This window comes from Stenella coeruleoalba (assembly GCF_951394435.1).
Source record: "Stenella coeruleoalba genome assembly, chromosome: 1".
Classification (NCBI taxonomy): domain Eukaryota; kingdom Metazoa; phylum Chordata; class Mammalia; order Artiodactyla; family Delphinidae; genus Stenella; species Stenella coeruleoalba.
The window spans coordinates 159,476,098-159,498,791 of NC_137169.1; the positions used below are offsets into that span (position 1 = coordinate 159,476,098).

The 22,694-nt window shown below is 47.1% G+C and overlaps 1 protein-coding gene across 1 annotated transcript; it reads right to left on the minus strand.

Moving 5' to 3' along the window:
- Positions 1–299: 299 nt before the first annotated feature.
- CHIT1 (chitinase 1) lies at positions 300–12,363 on the minus strand (the record flags this gene model as incomplete). Its single annotated transcript, XM_079940917.1, is given in 14 exon segments — positions 300–386; positions 388–545; positions 1,070–1,196; positions 2,493–2,606; positions 2,917–3,024; positions 3,028–3,102; positions 5,073–5,196; positions 5,867–5,991; positions 6,198–6,290; positions 6,294–6,363; positions 7,955–8,011; positions 8,593–8,794; positions 11,048–11,077; positions 12,339–12,363. Coding segments are annotated over 14 exon segments (1,395 nt in total).
- Positions 12,364–22,694: the final 10,331 nt, after the last annotated feature.

Below are 22,694 nucleotides of genomic sequence, written 5' to 3' on the forward strand. Positions count from 1 at the left end.
CTCCCCTCTTGTCTCCCTACCTTCCTCAGGGTAGAGTTTGAACTAACAGAGTGCTTAGAGAGCCTCTGTAAGTCACCACATCTGGGGGCAGTGGGGTGCAAACCAAAGATTTATTTTTCAAGTAAAATAGGCAGCCCAGGAAGAGCAGAACAAGAGGAAACCAAGGCTGAGAACAGAAAGCTTGGATATGGAAAGACACAGGAAGCTAGATTGCAACTGCCAGGGAGAGCTGGGGAGGTGGGCTATGGAGTGGTCCTGGGTCCTCGCCCAGGTGCTGGGGCCGAAGGGGCCTTGGAGACTCAACTCCAGGTGCAGCATTTGCAAGAGGAGCTGAACACCAGGCTCCTCGGGCAGCTTTTCTGGAACAACCGCCCCCCTGTACAACTTGTAGTAGCTGGACCAGTCCAGAGGGTTGGGGTAGAGCCCGTCAGCTTTGCCCTGGCAGAAGGTGTCTTGTCTGAGGCTGGAGCCATACTTAGGTTCAGAGAACTGACCTGGTGCAGGAGCTTCAGGTTCTGGGGGGCCTGAAGACATATATGGACGACCTGGGAAAACAGTGATGATTCAACCAAGGCTCCTCCAAAAGATCCCAAACCCATAGGCCAAGCACACGGGCAGCAACATAGGCAGCAGCAGCTCAACACCCCGTACCTTACAGGCAGGGCATAGTCAGACACCCAAGGCAGAGAACAGCCAGACAGCAAGCACACCTACAGCTGGAGCACAGCTCAAGAGAAAACACCGGAGCTACAAGTGTCATAGGCAGTCAGTGGCTATCTACCATCTGCAAAGCCCAACCAAGTAATGGTGAGGGCCAGCGGGCTCTCACAATGAAGGCTGAGTGCAGGCCTTGAGAAGAGAGGCTGAGGGCCCTCTGGAGGGAAGCCCTGGTTACCGACACCCTGGGCAGGCATTGGTACAATCAGAAAGAGGAAGAAGAGTGTGAAAAGAGAATCATTTCTACAGCTTCCTCAGCTCCTGGGGGTGAAATTTGGGAAATCACGGTAGTGGGGCAAAGTCATTTCCTCAGAAGAAGCCAGTTCCTGAGGTGCCCTGACCCCATACTCACTCAGCTCCAGCAGCAGCATCTTGATGAGGGGGTAACGGCCCTGGTTGCAGAAGAAACCAGCAAAGTTGTCCATGTTCAGTGTCCAAACCATGACCCCACCCAGTCCCGTCTGCTTCAGATAGCTGACCTGTGTGAGGAGCGAGATGGGGGTGGAGGAGAACAGGGAAGCCCGCCAGCAGCCCCAGAGCCGGTTTCCTCATCCAGGCAGGGACCTCCTTTCTCCAGCACCCCCAGGTCCATTAGTCCTTATCCTTGCCGGGCATGATTCATTCTGGAATCTCCCTGCCCTGACATAAACATGGCCAGGGGTGGACATGAGGGTGGAGGTGTGAGGAGTACATAGATGTGTGACTTTCCTTAGGTTGGCAGCCTTAACTTCCCAGCATTTTCTGGGCTGAGCTGTTGTGTTTGGGGTACTGTCTGCTGATTGTGATGAGTTCAGTTTACCATAGGGAACGACTAAACTTCCCCGAAGATCTGAATCCATTCCCTGTCTTCATGTCTTTTTGTCCACGCTGAGGGCCTTCTCACCTCCACCAGTTCCCTGAGGCTTCTTTAGGGTATGGCTGTGTGTCCCCTCCAAGTGGGCTTCCCTGGCCCTAGCCCTGCCAGGGGGCCATGGCTTACCTCTGGCGTGAGGCTGGGGTTACAGGGTAGGGGTGGTTGGAACCCTTGATGGCCCCAATGTCCCTCCCAGCTACCTCCCTTTCTACACCAGTCCCCACTCAGGGTTCCAGCTATGGTACAACTTGCTCTCAGAGGCCAGCTTCCCCTTTCCTCTCCATCAAGTCTTTCTCCTGCGCTTTCCTCCCCAGAAGGCCCACCTTCTCTGCTTTAAGACTTTCTCAAAATCCCTTCCACCATGATGCCTTCTCTCATCTCCCCCAGCTGCCTCCTCAATTCTCCAGAGCACTTTGTCTACACCACCAGAAGAACCTGCCACTGCATAACTGACAAAAGATAAGCAGATGAGCAAATGCAGGTCCCTCTGCAGGTGCCAATGACCTCACTGGAGAGAGAGACATGGAAACAGGTAAACGCACTCAAGTTTTGAGGCAGGAGTGGAGGGGGTTTCATATAAGTAAATCAAAGGATCTATAATTTGAACATGCACCAAATATTGTCAATGGACTGAATAAAATGATATGCCTTACTGTGTGTATTTCTCCTCTTATATATCTGTAGAATTTGTGTTTAATAAAATGCAAATACTTTCAAGAGAGATTCCAATGTAGAGCAATTTTTTTGCCATTGTGTCTTTTCTTAATCAATAGGTGATAATGGTACCAAATGCTATCACATGGAGATCTGTGAAATGCTGGGATATTTCTCCTTGAAGAAGTTCTGAATGCTGTCATTGAATGTTATTGACAGGCCTTGGGCCCACACAGGACCACACCTTCCCAGCAGGGCCAAGCCTCACCTTGATTTTGAAGCTCTCCACATCGTCAAAACCGACCCACTGGTTGCTCTGAAAGGCATAGGGCACCTTCTGGTCCTTGATTCTGTGCTCATCAGCCCCCTTCCAAGAGCAGACCTGTAGGAGCAGAGGGCAGAGCTGGGAAGGAGGTGGGAGGCACTGCAAGCATCTTCTCCCTGTCATGAGGAGACTAGAGACTGAAATATTCACGTCTGAGAAGCTTGGAGAATCTAGGAAGCTCTAGACTGAGTGACCTAGAACTGTCGATTCAATGAGGCACCTGGGGTTAGGGATAAATCCAAGATGACAGGCATGGGATGGAATTTACCCAACCAGAATTCACTGTGCCTAGCATCCTCATCCAGAAATTATGGGAGAAGAAGCCCCTGCTCTGCACAATACTCGGGGTGGCTGTGGGTTTTCCTACTTCACAGTAAGCCAGGAGTCCTCCGTCTTTGGTGAAGGGGCCAGGAGTTCCAGGCCCCGTGGCTTGGGCCCCCACTCCGGTGTCCAACAAAGAGGCCAGGGTAAAGGATCACCCATAGGTGGGCATGCCAAGGATCAGTTTGCTGGCAGGGGTCCCTTTCTGCAGCCACCATTGCATGGCAGAGTCCTGGTGGTGAAGGAGGAATGTCAGGGTTAATTTTCTTTGCCTTTAGACTGGTTCAGATCATCCAAGCCTGGGGGCTCCAGAGGAGTTTCATGAGCATTTACTAGTGTTCCAACCCTTCCCCATCTTCTTTAGATCCCGTCTTAGACCCTGAACCACAGTGATTGAAGCTGCATGGCCCTATAGCCAAGAGCATGGGCTCTGGATTCAAACAGTCATTGACTCAGTAAATATTTACTGAAGGCCAGCTGTGTGCCAGGCGCTGTCCTAGATGCTTGGGATACCTCAGTAAACAACGATCTCTGCCTTACCCAGCAGCTTATTTGATCTTGCCGAGCCTCGAGCTTCCTGTCTATAAAATGGAAATGATAAAAATATTTGTCACTAAGGGCATTGTGAGAATTAAAAGATATAATGCATGTATAAGTCTAACATAGTGCAATAAAGGGGAGCTATGATTGTGATCATTACCATCACTGTTGTTTCACCCTCAGTACAAGAGCAGGGAATTTTATTTATCTCTGTATCCCCAGTGCCTAGAACAATGCTTGGCACTAAGATGCACAAATAGAAAGAACAAATGAGCACAGGGCTTCTTCACCGCCTCTGCACAAGACCTTCCCCCATCATGTATTACTTGACATGACACCCCCAGGCCTGTGACATGAGGAGGTACCCAACATAACTCTGTGGATTAAACAAATAATGAAGACTCTTCCCTCAAACCAGGACGGTAGGCTCACTTTCCCCAAGAAGCCACCCTGTTTGAGTCCAGGTTTTCTAGTTACCCTGCAACCTCTTAGCACTTAGGTATTTTCACTGTATTGATTTACGTGTATTTGGTTTTGCTGGTCCATATGATTTATCTTTGGTCAGACTGGAGCTTTCTGAGGGCAGAGGGCAGAGCACCCTGCTAAGTTCTGTGGTATTTTTGTGCAAATTTGGAAAAGTCACCCCTCTGGCCAGAAGCAACATGCAGGGCACATAGTATGGAGAGTAGAAGGCCTCTTTGTAGGAGGATAAAGGCCTCCCTTCCCCCACATGGATCCAGGGCACACAGCTTGGAGAGCACCGTGCCAGCGGGAGTTCAACCCCCTCACCTCTCAGCTGAATGTCTTTGTATGTCTCCCCACTTGACTGGGCTGGCTTCTCCTGGGACCCACACAGTTTCCCAGATGAGGGTGGAGGAGCCAGGTGCAATGTGAGGTCTAGATGCTCAGCTCAAGTGCCTGAAGAAGTGCACTTTATTTGTGAAAGAGCCATGGAAGTCCTAGATGTTCCACCCAGCTGACACACAAAGATGTGGGCTCCCAAAATTAACAAACATTTTAATTTAGGGCTTTTTGTTATTGTTGTTTGTTAAGAAGGAGAAATGATACGGTCAATCTTGACTTTTAAAATTAGAATGGGCTTGTAAAACAATGTCTAGCCTACTGAATGAGGAAGAGCTGGGCAGGAAACCTCCACCCACTCCAGTCTACAACCAAGCCTTCCCTTTCCCGGGACTGGGGTGGCGTAGGGGTGGTTCTGCCCTGAGATGTTATCAACTTGGGAAAGCTCTCACCTCTTTCCAGAAAACACCTTCCAGAAGGACATTCAGTGCCAAGGAGCAAAAGCTACCCATTATCTTGAAGGAAATGGGGCTGAGGGTGTATGAAGGGAGTGAAAGCCATTTTGGCTGGAAACTTGAGCTCAAAGACAGCCTCCCAGTTAGTCACTGGTTTGTTTGATGTGTCCCCAAACTAGATTTGTGTCTAATATCAGTCGACATGCTATACAGAAGTGAGGTTTCTCCTCAGCAGCGGCATGGAACAGGAAAATAAAACAAACAAACAAACACACACAAAAGAAACAAAAATATCCTGGCTTCTCCATGCCCTGCTTGGTATCCTGCTTTTCCCTTCCATTTGGTTCTTCGACGCTCAAAAGGGGCCACCGGCAAGGGCCTGTGCCAGGGGCGTCCTCCCACTTACCACATTGAATTCGGCCACGGCCCCGCTTTCTCCTTGTCTCTCGTCGGGGGAGCGGTTATGCCCTGTGTTCTTCTCCCAAGAGCCACGGAAGTCATAGGCCACGAAGCTGAGGAACTCCAGGTTCCTGCATGAGGCGTGGGAAGAAAGAGTGAGGGGCTAGTGCGCAGGGTGGAGCCCTCCCCCTTCCTTGCTCCTCCCTCCCCTCTCACGCAGTGTGTGGCCTGGGGAGAGACCTGCATGGTGGGGGCGGGCTCCCTTCTGGCTCTGGGAGACGCAGCAGCATAGGCAGCCCCTCCGGTCGCCCCCCCCCCCGCACACCGTCATCCAGGCCATTCTCATTCTTGGCGGCTCATGTCTTCAGCATCCTCCTCCCAGCTGTCCCCTCAGCACCCTCAGGACACAGTCCACTCAAGGACACCTCTTGCTATTTTGCTATTTTGAAGGGAAATCTAGCTTAGCATTTCTCAAACTTTAGTTGTGCACATAAATCACCTGGGAATCTCATTCAGGTGCAGGCTCTTATTCAGTAGGCCTGGCGTGGGAACTCATCCTCTTGGAGATGCTAAGTGCTTCCCTCTTTCCTCCCCCAGGGATATTTCACTTTAAGACTGAGGGCCAGGCTCCAAAGAGAGGGACTCCGGAGTGATGGAGCAGCAGATGTGGTAAGGAAACCCTCCCTGGGTCTGCTGGTGGTGCAGGCGAGCCCCTGCTCCATTCTGGGGGAAGCTCAGACTACCCTTGGTCTCTTTCCCCCGCAGAGAACACAGGGTCCATGCCATCTGCCTGAGACTCACAGAGCAATGTTGTCCCCCTCGTATCCAGCTTTTGTGCAGTGTGGTCCTTCTGGGACAGCTGTGCTCGGCAGGAGGTGTGCCTTCCCTGAGGCCTGGGCTTCCTGCTGAAAGGCATTGGCCAGGGCCTGCAGGGGCAGCTCAGAGTGAACACACAGGCAGGGAACAGGTAGCCCTGTGAGCCCCAAGCAGATGTTCCCGCACAGGAGCCTGAAAACTGACCACAGGGCTGGTCTGTGCTATGCAGACACATGAAGCAGCTGAGCCTGGGGGCAGAGCAGCACCTATGTGGCCCCCTGGCCAACTAGGTCTTCCCTATCTCACCCAGCTGTACCTGCACCAGAGCTTTGAAGCACTGCTTATCTGATGGAGGGCTCCCCCGGCTTCCTGTGTATCCCCAGTCAAGGTCGAGACCATCAACGCCATATTAGCACAGAAACCTGATGGCTGAGTTTACAAAGGTCTGTCGGTAATTGGCTATAGCCACCATATCCACGAACCTGTGGGTTGATAAAGGGAAGTGTGGGCCTGTCTTACACAGGACAGTGGGTCATGCTCCCTCAGAGGCAAGTGAGAAACTACTCAAGATATTGGTGCTCAGCTGTCTAGGCCAGAAGGGCACCGGAAGGGCTGCTTCAGAGGCTGCCGGGATATTTGCAGGTGGGTTATGGGCCTGGCTAAGGGAAAGGGACAATGTAGAAGTGCCCCAAAACATTGACATCACCAGGGGCACACTGACTCACTAGGAGCTCTGCTTCCCAAAATTCCCTCCAGAAGCTTACTGCCACATCCCTGCCCAGGGATTTGCTCTAACCTGAATCAGAGCTGGCTGTCAACCCAGCATGGAGATTGAAAAAAGAAGAGGAATCAGTTTCTAAGATGAGGAGGAAGAGAAGCCCAGCAGGCCAGTGAGGATCTGGGTAACCCTGGGGGGCTGCTCTTCTACTTCCCTGGCAGGTTAACATGGTTACTATTCTTCTAACTCACGTTTGTAGAGTGCTTCGTGCTCTTGCTATTACCATTACTAGTCCAGAGTTCTTTACAATTCCTGAGGTGCCCCAAGAACAACCTCCCCACATCTTACTTTCTCAACAAGTCCCTGGACTTCTTGGGGGTCTTGAGTTTTATAGACCGTTTCTATTTTAATTTATTTTTTTAAATTAGCTAATAGCATCAGTTCTTAAGTGAGGTTTGTGTGCCTGGGAACCCCAGGCTGAGAATCCTGAATTTCAGTGAAAAATCTGTGTATAAGCAGTGTTTGGGGAAGGGGAGTCATAAATTTCATCAGGTTCTCAAAAGGACTCATGATCCAAAAAAGTATTAGAAAGACTGGTTTAGAATTTTGGGGACCTTACAGTTAGCACTTTCTAGGAAAAGTATGGTTCCAAATATACCATTCCATTATCTCCATAAATCATCAAAAATGTCCTGGAAATGTCAATATTCTGGCATCCAAGCTCAATCTCACAGACTGCTTTTGACACCCAGAAAGGGAACAAAAATTCTCAGACATACTGTTCCAGAGCTCAGAAAATATAGACATTATATGTTGTCTGGGATTAGTTGAGACCCTCCCTTTACACATTTCATGGAGGAAGAGACTGAGGCCTGGAAAGAGGTCGGACTCTGTGCTTCATGTAAAGCAAGACTGGATGGGCTTCCCTGGTGGCGCAGTGGTTGGGAGTCCGCCTGCCGATGCAGGGGACACGGGTTCGTGCCCCGGTCCGGGAGGATCCCACATGCCGTGGAGCGGCTAGGCCCGTGGGCCATGGCCGCTGAGCCTGCGCGTCCGGAGCCTGTGCTCCGCAGCGGGAGAGGCCACAACAGTGAGAGGCCCGCGTACCGCAAAAAAAAAAAAAAAAAAAAAGACTGGATGTATAACGGCCTGGAGCTAAGCCCACTCCACTGCCTCCTGAGGAGGTACCAAGAAGTCAGAAGGAAGGTCAGCCCCCAGAGTCCACTCTTCTCTCCCACTCTCCCTCACCCTGGCTACACCTCTACCTGGCTGATTCCCCGACTGGGGATCTCTCTGGCCAGTGAGCCAGTTCCACACTAGGGGCCCTGCCACATTGGTGCCCACAGACAACTCACTTCTGAGTGCCGAAGTTCCAGCCCCCAGTGGCCAGCAGCGTCTTCAGCTTGGGATTCCTGGAAAAGACAAGAGAAGCACCAGAATTTATCCAGCCAGGTCCTGGGGCTCACCTCACTAACAAGGAAGCAAGGAGCCTGGCAGGGCTGGTGGAATGAGGTAGGGGATATATAAATCCCTATGGTCATATTCTGTACCAGGGAAGCTCTAGATTGGGAAAGAAAAGACACATTCCTGCCTTTGAGGACCTCTTATCTGGCTGGGGAGCCGTACACTCAAGGAATTTAGAAAGCAAGAGATCAGGACAGATCTTCAGAGAGGCTGTATTAAGGTAGTGATAACACTTGAGCTGAAGGATAGATAGATTTTAGGAGATAGAAGGGCACTCATTCCCAGTGGAGGGAAACAGTTTCACAGTCCAGATTCCACTTAGACCTAAACTGGAAGGGCACTTAAGGAGTCACTATCTACCCCCACCTCTTCCACATAAGCACAGGAAAGCCCAGAGAAGTGATGAGACTTGCCCAAAGCCACACAGCGGGTCTGCAGCCAGACTGCAGTAATGGAGAAGGTTTCTGGCTTTGAGAGGAGGTGCCTGTCTTCTCCACCTCCCATCCCCACCTCCTCCACTGCAGCTCACATCTTCCTCAAGCTGTTGAATTCCTTGCAGAGTGTCTCAGCATTCCACGCTATGGGGCTGAGCTGGTGACTGTTCATGCCAGCAAAGGCATATATGAGGTGGGTGCACAGCTTGGGGTCCACATCCTTGGGCAAGAAGCGAGCAGCCCCCTGTCTGTACTGGGCCCAGTTAGTGAAGTCGCAGACCAGTTTTGCCGCAGAGCCTGGCCAGTTGGGGCAAAGCAAAGAAATGGCAATCAGAAGGGCCTGCTATGGACTGGCACCCTCTGCCCAGAGGCAGAACTTATGTCATGCCAGAAGACGTTAAACATGGCCCTTCATCTGCTGGAGGCAGGGAGGCAGAACTTTCAAATCACGGCTTGGAATACTTCAGAATGTTAATTAAAATACAAACATATAAAGTGGCAGAGAGGAGGCCCCAGTTACAGGCCTGGGTTTATGTTTCTTTAGTCTTGCTTTAAAGAGGTTTGCATTTACATACTATTATCCCTTGTAGAGAATTGGTTTAATATCACTGACAAGGTTCTAACAAAGAGAATATTTTCTCTAGGAAAAGGCAGCTTGTTTCTGTCATCCCCATACCCTGTAGAATGGCTTTGTGTATAGGGCCTCTCCTCCCAGATGGGGGCTTGTCTAGCAGTGATGGCTCCCACCAAGGGCAGCACTGTGCAAAGTTGACCAGAACACCGGAACGCAAAGATGCTCGTCTTCATCCCTGCAGCTGCCAGAAGTGTACTTTGGGCCGATCTCTTTAGCCTTGGCTTAGGGGTCCGCATCTGAAAATGACAGTGTGGTCTCTGAGGGCTCTTCCAGCCTTGCAGACTATGATCGTGTGGTTTGTACACGCCAGCATTTTATGCCAGGGACTTGGCAGAATGATGAGTTTGGACTGGAGTATGTCTGTGGTCACGGTCTAGACCCTAGGATTTCCTTTTGCACAGACAGGGTCTCTCTGCACCCTCCTGCAGCCCCCATGTGGCCAGTGAGAGGACGAGGAGGGAGAGCAGTGCAAAGTGGCTATAGGAGGGTGTGTAGGAACCCAGAGCATGAAGGGCTGGCTGAGACACCCCTGCGCCCATGGATGGCTCTCAGAAGGAGAGGAGTCAAAGCTCCTGGGTAGTCACTGGCTCCTGGGTAGTCACTGGCCCTAACTAGAGGTCACCCGGGAGTGAAGTTTGCCGATGGGACTGGGGCGTTGCCTGAGTGACATAGAAGGAGGATTGGTGAACTCCCCAAAGCAAAAGAAGGAAGCAGGGGATTAACCCAGCGAACACATCCCTGGGACCATCTAGAAAGGACCCAGGAGGCTCTTTTTGTTTTGTATCATATCCTGCCATAGCATATTGAATATTGTGCATGAATATTTGTACTATAGAGGCAACAAAGTCTGGTGGTTAACAGCAGGGACTTTGGAATTTCATGCCTGGGTTGAAATCCCCACTCTGCAACTTTTTAGCCAGATAATTCAACTTTCTCCTTCATAAAATGGGAATGATGATTGCTCCTATCTTAAGGACTACTGTGTGAATGAAGAGTTAATGTATGTGAAACACTCAGAACAGTGCTGGCAGAAAGTAAGCTCTGTTCTAAGTGCTTTGCATACATTAACCCTTAGCCCACACAAAACTCTATTATTAGAAATATATACCATCCCATACCATAGCACACCATATGCCCAGAAGTAGCTTGGATTAAAGCTTTTGAGGAAATCTTCAACTTTTCTCTCTTCCCGATGTTTGCTATTTCTCTGGAACTGGCTGTCCCCTCCTGTGAGATGAAGAGGGGAAATGTGTGTCCTGTGCCACAGCCCAGGCTCAGGATGAGGGTCTGAGTACAGGGAGTGGTGTGGGATAGGAAGGGAACCCAGGAGTCCAAGTGGCTAAACATCACCCAGAGAGTTCCCCCCTGCACAAGAAGGAGCCCTCCTGGCTCTCCCAAGCTCCACATGCAATCAGTTCAACAGACACGGAAAGAGTGTGCTGTCCTTGCCTGAGCCAAGGGGCTAGGACGTGGAGCTGGGGAAGACTTAGGTTTCTTACTTCCAGTAGCTCAGAGCTCCCCTACTGGTGGTAGGGGAGACGCCTAAGCCAGTAATTAGAAACACTGTGATATATACTGTAAAATGGGTTCCAGTACGATGAGAGCACAGAGGTTGGAGCAAGTGACCTCAGGAAACACCAGAGAGAGGCTGACATTTAAGCTGTCCCTACGGACACACAGGAGTTCGGCTAGTGGGTTAGGAGGCTAGAACCTTCCCAGAAGAAGGAATGGCAAGGTCATTATGGAGACGAGGACACTTGCAGGGGCCGGAGCTTTGGAGGCGAGAACCCACTGAAATCTGGCAAGAGCTCTTGGGGTGGACATAAGTGTTGGGGGAGTGAATGGGAGAGGGTAGCAGGGCCCAGGGAATGGGGCTGAGGGAACCCAGGGCTAGCTTCAAGAAAGGCGCCACTTACCCCACTGGATCGCCAGCAGAACCATCAAACCTGAACAGCACAAAAGAGAAGGCAGAGATTAAGATGTCATTCTTACTTTCCCAGGCCCTCTATGGCTATTGAAGGGCAGGAGCGAGAAGTGGTCCGGGATGGGGGTGGGCTCAGGACAGTTTCCTACAAATCCAGCTTCCTCTGCCCACAAGGGACCCAGGAGGGCACTGTGTCCATCCCTTCACCCAGGCCAGACAGCAGGGGGCCCTACCTGGCCTGGGCTAGTCCCAGAGCTGATGGAAGTCTCCATGAGCTGAGACTGCCCCCTCTCTAGAACATTAGTAGAGGGCAGTGTGGATTTAGGAAGATTCTAGGAAAACCACTGACTTTCAAGCTTTTTTTTTTTTTTGCGGTACGCGGGCCTGTCACTGTTGTGGCCTCTCCGATTGCAGAGCACATGGCTCACGGGTGCAGCCGCTCCATGTCATGTGGGATCTTCCCAGACCGGGGCACGAACCCGTGTCCCCTGCATCGGCAGGTGGACTCTCAACCACTGAGCCACCAGGGAAGCCTGACTTTTAAGCTTTTTAGAGAGAAGGTTTCTCTTTTGAAATAAGTAGAAAACCTGTCCTCAGGATGAAAAGAGCCAATTTGGAAGGGCTAGGCCAGAGAGCTCATCTCTAGGTGAGGTCTCTGTACCTCTGCTCACAGCCACAATTGACTACTTTTTGCTGCTTTCCTGCCACACTGCATAAGAGGTTGGCTGAGTTACCAATATCCTTGGAGACGTAGGGCTCAGTGGGACTCCTTTAAAAGTATTTATTTCACCTCTCTGGAGACCTTGGATCTTCCCATTAACCTAATAAAACCTGCATGAAAATTTGTAAGGGCACCCAGGGTCATGGCTCCCAGGCTGCCTTTTGCAGGGCAACCAGCATCAGGGTGGGGAAGAATTCCTTGGCAGTGAATTCCAGGGCACCCCTGGAGAGTAGGGGGCCTCAGAACACAGGAAAGACAAAACCACCCAATGCCGAGGGGTTCACTGACTCTAGGCTTCCAAAACAGGAGGAAAAGTCATTTTCAGCCTGTTGAGAAAAGCTTTTCCTTGCAACACAAAGCCTCTTGGGCTGAAAGACCTCAGGGGGGAGCCCACAGGGACTGCAAGCCTGGCAGCAGGGGGAGAAATGGAATGATCCTCCAAAGTTCTCCTGGAAGCTTCTGCTTCCTTACACACAGCACCAAGGAGCCATTTCACATACACATCCCCACTTCCCCACAGCTCCCAAGGCGCAGCCCATGCTCCCCGACAGCACCCACTCACCTGCCCAGGCTACAGACCACACCATGGTGCTGGCTCAGTGACAGACTCCAGCCCACACAACCAGCTATCCAGGTCCTGCCCTCCTTTTATCAGGCCTCCCTGTCCCACCACAGCCAGGGGTGTTGAAGTCAGACAGGGGCAGGGGATGTGGTATGGAGGTCTAGGGTGCCAAGTAGCACGGACTGGGGACACCTGACATAATGCCCTTTAGCAATGCTTGGTTTTCTGGAACAATCACAGGGTGTAACCTGGGCTCTCATCATTGCCAAGCCAGGAGGCAAAGGAAGGGAAGAGGGAAGTGTTTCTAAACGTTCTGCTGGGCAAGCTTGATTCTGATTTTCTCTGTGTGGGCTGGTGAGGACCACCAGTAGCCCCAGGCTTTGGAGGAAGAGAAACACCTCATGAATGAGGGGAGCAGGCTTCCAGACCAGCCTGCCTGCTTGCTTTACCAGGGCCCTCTCTGGAATTTAGGTAATCTCTCTGTAAGATGATAGTGTTGCACGTATAATCTATATTTTACAATAGTAATATTTTTATTACTATCCATGTGATAGTAATTTATATCCATTGAGAAAAATACATAATGATAAATAGCAACTATGAGCTTAGTAATATTTTTAAATGCCTGTGTTTCTTATGAAGAATCAGAGGGACATCTATCAGTGCCCTGTGGCTGCTGTAACAAATAACCTCAAACTAGGCGGCTTGAAGCAGCAGGATTTATTACCTCCCAGTTCAGGAGGCCGGAAGTCTGAAATCGAGGTATTGGCAGGGCCATGCTTCCTCCAGAATTTCTAGGGAAGAATGTTTCCTTGCCTCTTCCATCTTCTGATGGCTTCTGGTGTTCCTTGGTTTGTGGCAGCATCACTCTGATGTCTGTCTCCATTCTCACAAGGCTTTTTCCTCTATGTCTTTGCATGTCTTCTTTTCTGCCTCATGTAAAGACCCTTGTCATTGGATTTAGGGACCACCCAGGGTGATCTCATCTTGAGATTCCCAACTTAGTTACATCTGCATAGACCCTTATTCAAGTAAGGTCACATTCTGAGGTGCTGGGTGGAGATATTGGGGGAGGGGGCAGCATTCAGCCACTGCAGGACCTACTGGGACATGTTACTTATTCTGTCTGCAGACAATGGCCGGTGCGTACATGAACTCCAAGGTCCTGGCAAAACTCTGAGCTTCTAGGGGACCTGCTCTTTGGTCCTAGGCCTTAATGTGAGTGGCCTGAATGGCTGAGTGGGAACGTCCAGTGGCAGCAGGCTCTGGAGTCAAGTTGCCTGGGTTTGAATCCCAGCTCTGTCATTTACTATCTGTGTAACCTCGAGCACATTCCTTGATTTCTTTGAACTCCAGTTTCTTCATCTGTAAGGAGAAGTCCTCAGAGGATGGTTATTAATGCACTGCCTGCTCTTATTCCTGGGGCTGCCCGGCCCTGACACTTCTGCCCAGTCTCTGTTGGTGTCAGAGATCAGGGCTCTGGTAACCTCTGTGAGGTCTCTGAGGCGGTCAGAGCTCTGTGCCCAGATGGACGGTCCCTGTGTCCTTGCCTTCTCTTTCACTTAGGGATCCTGCCAAGGAGCCTGTTCAGAATCACCTGAGGTCTATAGAGCTGCCTCAGGTCTTGGAACGTGGGCAGAAGGGGAAGGGAGAAGGTGGAAAGTGAAAGCCAGGAGACTTTGAGAGGCTTCTCCAGAGAGACAGGTGGCCTCCTTATCTTGCCCCATTTTCCCGTACATATAGCTGACCTGTCAGCTTTGAGCTTTCCTGACTTGGCTTCATGTCACCAAAAGGACCCTGCATTGTGGTGCCTAGGATTCTGAGTCACTCTAAGTGCTGACCTGCCCCCAATCATCTGGGGTCTCCACTGTGCCCAGTAGCCCCGCCATTAACATCTCTACCTTGGTTTATGTAGCTGTTTCTTTTCTTTCCCCCTGACTACCTCATTCCTGCTACTCTCTCCTGAAGCAGAATGCTCTTTTCCTTCCTAGCCCTTATCCTAATTTGAAATTATGTACTTACTTTGTGAGTTTATGAATTGAATGTGTGTCTTTCTCACTAGACTGGAAGCCCCAAGAGTGGGAACCATGTCTGTTTGTCCACTACTGTGCACTGACAACCCCAGTGGCCAGCACAAAGAATAGTCCTCAACAAATATCTGAAAATATTGAGTTTATTATTGAATGCTGTTTCCTCAGTCCTCTCACCATTCAATGTCAAGTGCTCAGAAAGTATCTGGTTGATGTGAGAAGTGCTAACCTCCCCATGAAACCTCTTAACTATTAGCAGAAGCTATTCTCCCATATTGCAGTTGAAGAACCAGAAGCCAAAGCTTCTGTTTCTTGCAAACTTGCCCAAAGCTGGATAAAAGAGGAACCAGAGCCGGAGTGAAGGTTCCCAGGCTCTTCCCTTTTCTATCTGGGCATCTTCTGATGGGCCTGAGCCCCAGGCAGGGGTGGACCTCGTGGATGCTGGCCACTGTGGCCTTCAGTCATGCTGAAACGCACATCTGGGAGCCCCCTCACCCACCCTCTGGCAAGAAAGGGCACACTGAGCCCTCTCTGGCCGTGCAGGTTGTGGCCTTGCCTGTCCAAACGTCAGCTTGTTTCCTGATCCTGGTAGACCACATCCCAGTGGAAGCTGCTTTTCTCACAAATAACAACACGTTTGAGTATGAGGCAGTTGGCATTCAGTGGCTACCAGAAACGAGAGGCGAGGATTGGATCTAGGTAGTATATGGGCCAAGGCTAGAACTACAGCCCATTCATTTCCCTGACCTTCTCCCCCACTCCCTCCTTCAGAGCCTGACGTTCCATGTAGACCCCTTTCCTCTTCCTCCTTCCTTCTCTCTTTCTCACTCTCTTTCTCTCTCTCCTTCTATTCTTCTCTCCTTTATTTCTACACATAATTATTAGTGTAAAATAATGTTCATTGTATACTTCGCAGCATTAAGCAACATAAACTTAAAATAGATTTATGTGTTGCCTATTGGAGCCTGGAATTCTATACCCAATTACAAAGAAATAAACACTTTCTCAATATATTGTTAAAAGGAAAAAGCACAGTGTACCCATTGCACATGGCAGATTGAACACAGGTGTTTATCTCCACTCTCTTCTGAAACCCCCTCAAAATAGCAGTTAAAGGATTAAAATGGTATAAATCAACTAGGATGAAGTAAATGGAAGAGGGGACCAAAATAGATGAGAGATATCAACAGCTGTTTGGAAGATGAAACAGAATGAACAAGTGGAACTCACTCAGCAGACCTGAAAAAGCTGAAACCTCAGCCACCAGGTGGGGAATGCACAGGAAGCAGGGGATTCATGCCAAGGTACCCTGGAAAGGCACAGGAGTTAGCAGAATATTGTGAAGTGGAGTGAAGCTGACAACAGTAGGTATGAGTGAACTGTTTAGACCCCCAGATCTTCTTCTCCATCCCCATAAAATACAAGATGAACCAGAGTGACTGTACATTTGGGAACACGTTGCCCAGCAGAGAGTGGAGGGGAATGGGGTAAGGGGGATACCAGACTGAAGACTGAGACTGATGACAGGGGAATTAAATGAAGGTCTCTGAAAGTCTCTGGATTGCTCAGACCAACCAACCCTTCCCTCCACTAGAGCCCCAAGCAGAGCATTAACTCCTCTCAGGAAAACAAACCAGCCTAAGAGAAAAGCTACCAAAACTCAGACTACCAAAACTCAAATGACATCTTGAATGGAATAGCCATGCCCCTATCCCATCACCCCAAAGTGGGAGCCCTTAGATAAAAAGCCACCAAGCCCCTGGAGCTTCCAGTAGTGATGACTCACTATTGCATATGGAAGAAATGAAGGATCACCAGACATTTGAGGAAAGAGTCCCTACGTGAAAGATAGATCAAACAAACAGAAAAAAAAAGGAACTTGGAGAAATCAGAGTGAGTGGCAGTGAGGGCTTCTGATTTTCTAACCTCAAACAATTATGTTCTGACTCTTAATGATGAGCACACGTTACTTTTACTGTTTTACTTTTATTATTTTAAAAAATTTAGTCTACCTGTTTGCTGTACACCTTTTAGATAACAAGCACTGTGCCAGGCACTGGGGACCCTGAGATGAATTCACAGTCCCTGTGCCTGTGGAGCTTGCAGCCTACAAGGTTAAGTACTGCTTCTCACTGGGGTCATTTCTCAAAATGCAAATCCCCTTGAGAATCACTCACACTTCAGCCTTTTCTCACTGGTAGGGAGAATTTTCTTTTTTTTTTTTACATCTTTTTTTTCTTTTACATCTTTATTGGAGTATAATTGCTTTACAATGGTGTGTTAGTTTCTGCTTTATAACAAAGTGAATCAATAACACATATACATATGTTCCCATATCTCTTCCCTCTTGCGTTTCCCTCCCTCCTACCCTCCCTATCCCACCCCTCTAGGTGGTCACAAAGCACCCGAGCTGATCTCCCTGTGCTATGTGGCTGCTTCCCACTAGCTATCTATTTTGCGTTTGGTAGTGTATATATGTCCATGTCACTCTCTCACTTTGTCACAGCTTACCCTTCCCCCTCCCCATATCCTCAAGTCCATTCTCTAGTAGGTCTGTGTCTTTATTCCTGTCTTACGCCTAGGTTCTTCATGACATTTTTTTTCTTAAATTCCATATATACGTGTTAGCATACGGTATTTGTCTTTCTCTTTCTGACTTACTTCACTCTGTATGACAGACTCTAGGTCCATCCACCTCATTACAAATAGATCAATTTCATTTCTTTTTATGGCTGAGTAATATTCCATTGTATATATGTGTCACATCTTCTTTATCCATTCATCCGATGATGGACACTTAGGTTGTTTCCATCTCCGGGCTATTGTAAATAGAGCTGCAATGAACATTTTGGTACATGACTCTTTTTGAATTACGGTTTTCTCAGGGTATATGCCCAGTAGTGGGATTGCTGAGTCATATGGTAGTTCTATTTGTAGTTTTTTAAGGAACCTCCATAATCTGGAAATAATAAATGCTGGAGAGGGTGGGGAGAATTTTCCATCCCCACAATGGGCCCTGAGCCTTTTCTATCTTCCACCAAACTTGTTGAAGCTGAGATTCCTCATTAGTCAAGGCTTTAAATGTGCAAGGGCAGTGGTTTAGCATGGGGCCTTGGGCCAAGGTCTGCTGGTCCCCCTGTGATGGGTTCCCTCTGGCAAGGAAGGCTGGTCCAAAAAGGCTCCGTGTGGGAGCATCATGGTTCTGGCCCATTGCCCCATTAATATGAAATCTCATCTCTCAATCAGGGTGGTGCACAGCCTTCTGTTTCAGGTGCTTCCACCCACTCACTGCCTGCTGACTGGGGAACTCTATAAGTATCAGCTTCCTCTCCCGTGAGCTCCCCATATCATCATGGGATGCGCTATCACAGGCTCCGAACTGAGCTGGGCTTGGCCTGGCAGGACTCATTGTACATTGTACCCATGTATACCTGTCTATAATTCTCCCTCCCATTTCTAGGCATTTGAGTTTTCCTTTTTTTTTAATTAGCATTGCCAAAGCTTTGTGTATATAGCTCATTTTTTTGAATTTTTGAATTTTATTTTATTTATTTTTTTATACAGCAGGTTCTTATTAGTCATCAATTTTATACACATCAGTGTATACATGTCAATCCCAAACGCCCAATTCATCACACCACCACCCACCCCACCCCGCCGCTGGCCCCTCTTGGTGTCCATACGTTTGTTCTCTACATCTGTGTCTCAATTTCTGACCTGCAAACCGGTTCATCTGTACCATTTTCCCAGGTTCCACATATATGTGTTAATATATAATATTTGTTTTTCTCTTTCTGACTTACTTCACTCTGTATGACAGTCTCTAGATCCATCCACGTCTCAACAAATGACCCAATTTCATTCCTTTTTATGGCTGAGTAATATTCCATTGTATATATGTACCACATTTTCTTTATCCCTTCATCTGTCGATGGACATTTAGGTTGCTTCCATGACCTGGCTATTGCAAATAGTGCTGCAATGAACATTCAGGTGTGTGTGTGTCTTTTTGAATTATGGTTTTCTCTGGGTATATGCCCAGTAGTGCGATTGTTGGATCATATGGTAATTCTATTTTTAGTTTTTTAAGGAACCTCCATACTGTTCTCCATAGTGGCGGTATCAATTTACATTCCCACCAACAGTGCAAGAGGGTTCCCTTTTTTCCACATGCTCTCCAGCATTTGTCGTTTGTAGATTTTCTGATGCTGCCAATTCTAACTGGTGTGAGGTGATACCTCATTGTAGTTTTGATTTGCATTTCTCTAATAAGTAGTGATGTTGAGCAGCTATTCATGTGCTTCTTGACCATCTGTATGTCTTCTTTGGAGAAATGTCCGTTAGGTCTTCCGACCATTTTTGGATTGGGTTGTTTGTTTTTTTGATATTGAGCTGCATGAGCTGTTTATATATTTTGGAGATTAATCCTTTGTCCGTTGATTCATTTGCAAATATTTTCTCCCATTCAGAGGGTTGTCTTTTCATCTTGTTTATGGTTTCCTTTGCTGTGCAAAGGAAGTTTTTGTTTCATTAGGTCCCATTTGTTTATTTTTGTCTTTATTTCCTTTACTCTAGGAGGTGGATCAAAAAAGATCTTGCTGGGTTTCCCTGGTGGCACAGTGGTTGAGAGTCCATCTGCCGATGCAGGGGACACAGGTTCATGCCCCAGTCAGGGAAGATCCCACATGCTACGGAGCTGCTGGGCCTGTGAGCCATGGCTGCTGAGCCTGCGTGTCCGGAGCGTGTGCTCCAGAACGGGAGAGGCCACAACAGGGAGAGGCCCGTGTACCGCAAAAAAAAAAAAAAAATCTTGCTGTGATTGATGTCAAAGAGTGTCCTTCCTATGTTTTCCTCTAAGAGTTTTATAGTGTCTGGTCTTACATTTAGGTCTCGAATCGATTTTGAGTTTATTATTGTGTATGGTGTTAGGAAGTGTTCTAATTTCCTTCTTTCACATGTAGCTGTCGAGTTTTCCTAGCACCACTTATTGAAGAGACTGTCTTTTCTCCATTGTATATCCTTGCCTTCTTTGTCATAGATTAGTTGACCATAGGTACGTGGGTTTATCTCTGGGCCTTCTATCTTGTTCCATTGATCTATGTTTCTGTTTTGTGCCAGTACAATATTGTCTTGATTACTGTAGCTTTGTAGTATAGTCTGAAGTCAGGGAGTCTGATTCCTCCAGCTCCGATTTTTTCCCTCAAGACTGCTTTGGCTATTCGGGGTCTTTTTTGTCGCCATACAAATTTTAAGATTTTTTGTTCTAGTTCCATAAAAAATGCCATTGGTAATTTGATAGGGATTGCATTGGATCTGTAGATTGCTTTGGGTAGTATAGTCATTTTCACAATATTGATTCTTCCAATCCAAGAACATGGTATATCTCTCCATCTGTTGGTATCATCTTTAATATCTTTCATCAGTGTCTTATAGTTTTCTGCATACAGGTCTTTTGTCTCCCTAGGTAGGTTTCTTCCTAGGTATTTTATTCTTTTTGTTGCAATGGTAAATGGGAGTGTTTCTTTAATTTCTCTTTCAGATTTTTCATCATTAGTGTATAGGAATGCAAGAGATTTCTGTGCATTAAATATGTATCCTGCAACTTTACCAAATTCATTGATTAGCTCTAGGAGTTTTCTGGTGGCATCTTTAGGATTCTCTACGTATAGTATCATGTCATCTGCAAACAGTGACAGTTTTACTTCTTCACTGCCAATTTGTATTCCTTTTATTCCTTTTACTCACTGATTGCCATGGCTAGGGATTCCAAAACTGTGTTGAATAATTGTGGTGAGATTATAATATTATCTCGTTCCTGATCTTAGAGGAAATGCTTTCAGTTTTTCACCATTGAGAATGATGTCATATATGGCCTTTATTATGTTATGGTAGGTTCCCTCTATGCCCACTTTCTGGAGAGTTTTTATCATAAATGGGTGTTGAATTTTGTCAAAACTTTTTCTGCATCCATTGAGATGATCATATGGTTTTTATTCTTCAGATTGTTAGTATGATGTATCACATTGACTGATTTGTGTATATTGAAGAATCCTTGCATCTCTGGGATAAATTCTGCTTGATCATGGTGTATGATCCTTTTAATGTGTTGTTGGATTCTGTTGGCTAGCATTTTGTTGAGGATTTTTGCATCTATATTCCTCAGTGAAGGTCTGTAATTTTGCATCTATATTCATCAGTGAAGGTCTGTAATTTTCTTTTTTTGTAGTATCTTTGTCTGGTTTTGGTATCAGGGTGATGGTGGCCTCATAGAATCAGTTTGGGAGTCTTCCTCCCTCTGTAATTTTTTGGAAGAGTTTTAGAAGGATGGGTGTTAGCTCTTCTCTAAATGTTTGCTAGAATTCACCTGTGAAGCCACCTGGTCCTGGATTTTTGTTTGTTGAAGGATTTTTAATCACAGTTTCAATTTCATTACGTGTGATTGGTCTGTTCATATTTGCTATTTCTTCCTGGTTTAGTCTGGGGAGGTTATACCTTTCTAAGCATTTGTCCATTTCTTCCAGGTTGTCCATTTTATTGGCATAGAGTTGATTGTAGTAGTCTCTTAGGATGCTTTGTATTTCTGCGGTGTGTGTTGTAACTTCTCCTTTTACATTTCTAATTTTATTGATTTGAGTCCTCTCCCTCTTTTTTGTGATGAGCCTGGCTAGTGGTTTATCAATTTTTTGTTTATCTTCTCAAAGAACCAGCTTTTTTTTTTTTTTTTTTTTTTGCGGTACGCGGGCCTCTCACTGTTGTGGCCTCTCCCGTTGCGCAGCACAGGCTCCCGATGCGCAGGCTCAGCGGCCATGGCTCACGGGCCCAGCCACTCTGCGGCATGTAGAACCTTCCCGGACCGGGGCATGCACCCGTGTCCCCTGCATCGGCAGGCGGACTCTCAACCACTGCACCACCAGGGAAGCCCAAAGAACCAGCTTTTAGTTTTATTGATCTTTGCTACTGTTTTCTTTGTTTCTATTTCATTTATTTCTGCTCTGGTCTTTATGGTTTCTTTCCTTCTGCTAACTTTGGGTTTTGTTTGTTCTTCTTTCTCTATTTCCTTTAGGTGTAAGGTTAGATTGTTTATTTGAGATTTGTCTTGTTTCTTGAGGTAGGCTTGTATAGCTATAAACTTCCCTTTTAGAACTGCTTTTGCTGCATCCCACAGGTTTTGGATTGTCGTGTTTTCATTGTCATTTGTCTCTAGGTATTTTTTGATTTCCTCTTTGAGTTCTTCAGTGAGCTCTTGGTTATTTAGTGGCGTATTGTTTAGCCTCCATTTGTTTGTGCTTTTTATGGTTTTTTCCCTGTAATTCATTTCTAATCTCATAGCGTTGTGATCAGACAAGATGCTTGATATGATTTCATTTTTCTTAAATTTACTGAGGCTTGACTTGTGACCCAAGATGTGATCTATCCTGGAGAATGTTCCATGCACACTGGAGAAGAAAGTGTAATCTGCTGTATTTGGATGGAATGTCCTATAAATGTCAATTAAATCTACCTGGTCTATTGTGTCATTTAAAGCTTGTGTTTCGTTATTTATTTTCATTTTGGATGATCTGTCCATTGGTGTAAGTGAGGTGTAAAATCCCCCACTATTATTGTGTTACTGTCGATTTCCTCTTTTATAGCTGTTAGCAGTTGCCTTATGTATTGAGGTGCTCCTACATTGGGTGCATATATATTTATAATTGTTATATCTTCTTCTTGGATTGATCCCTTGATCATTAAGTAATGTCCTTCCTTGTCTCTTGTAACATTCTTTATTTTAAAGTCTATTTTACCTGATATGTGTATTGCTACTCCAGCTTTCTTTTGATTTCCATTTCCATGGAATACCTTTTCCCATCCCCTCACCTTCAGTCTGTATGTGTCACTAGGTCTGAAGTGGTTCTCTTGTAGACAGCATATATATGGGTCTTGTTTCTGTATCCATTCAGCAAGCCTGTGTCTTTTGGTTGGAACATTTAATCCATTCACGTTTAAGGTAATTATTGATATGTATGTTCCTATGACCATTTTCTCAATTGTTTTGGGTTTGTTTTTGCAGGTCTTTTTCTTCTCTTGCGTTTCCCACTTAGAGAAGTTCCTTTAGCATTTGTTGTAGAGCTGGTTTGGTGGTGCTGAATTCTCTTAGGTTTTGCTTGTCAAGCTTTTGATTTCTCCATCTACTCTGAATGAGATCCTTGCCAGCTAGAGTAATCTTGGTTGTAGGTTCTTCCCTTTCATCATTATAAGTATATCATGCCACTCCCTTCTGGCTTGTAGAGTTTCTGCTGAGAAATCAGCTGTTAACCTTATGGGAGTTCCCTTGTATGTTATTTGT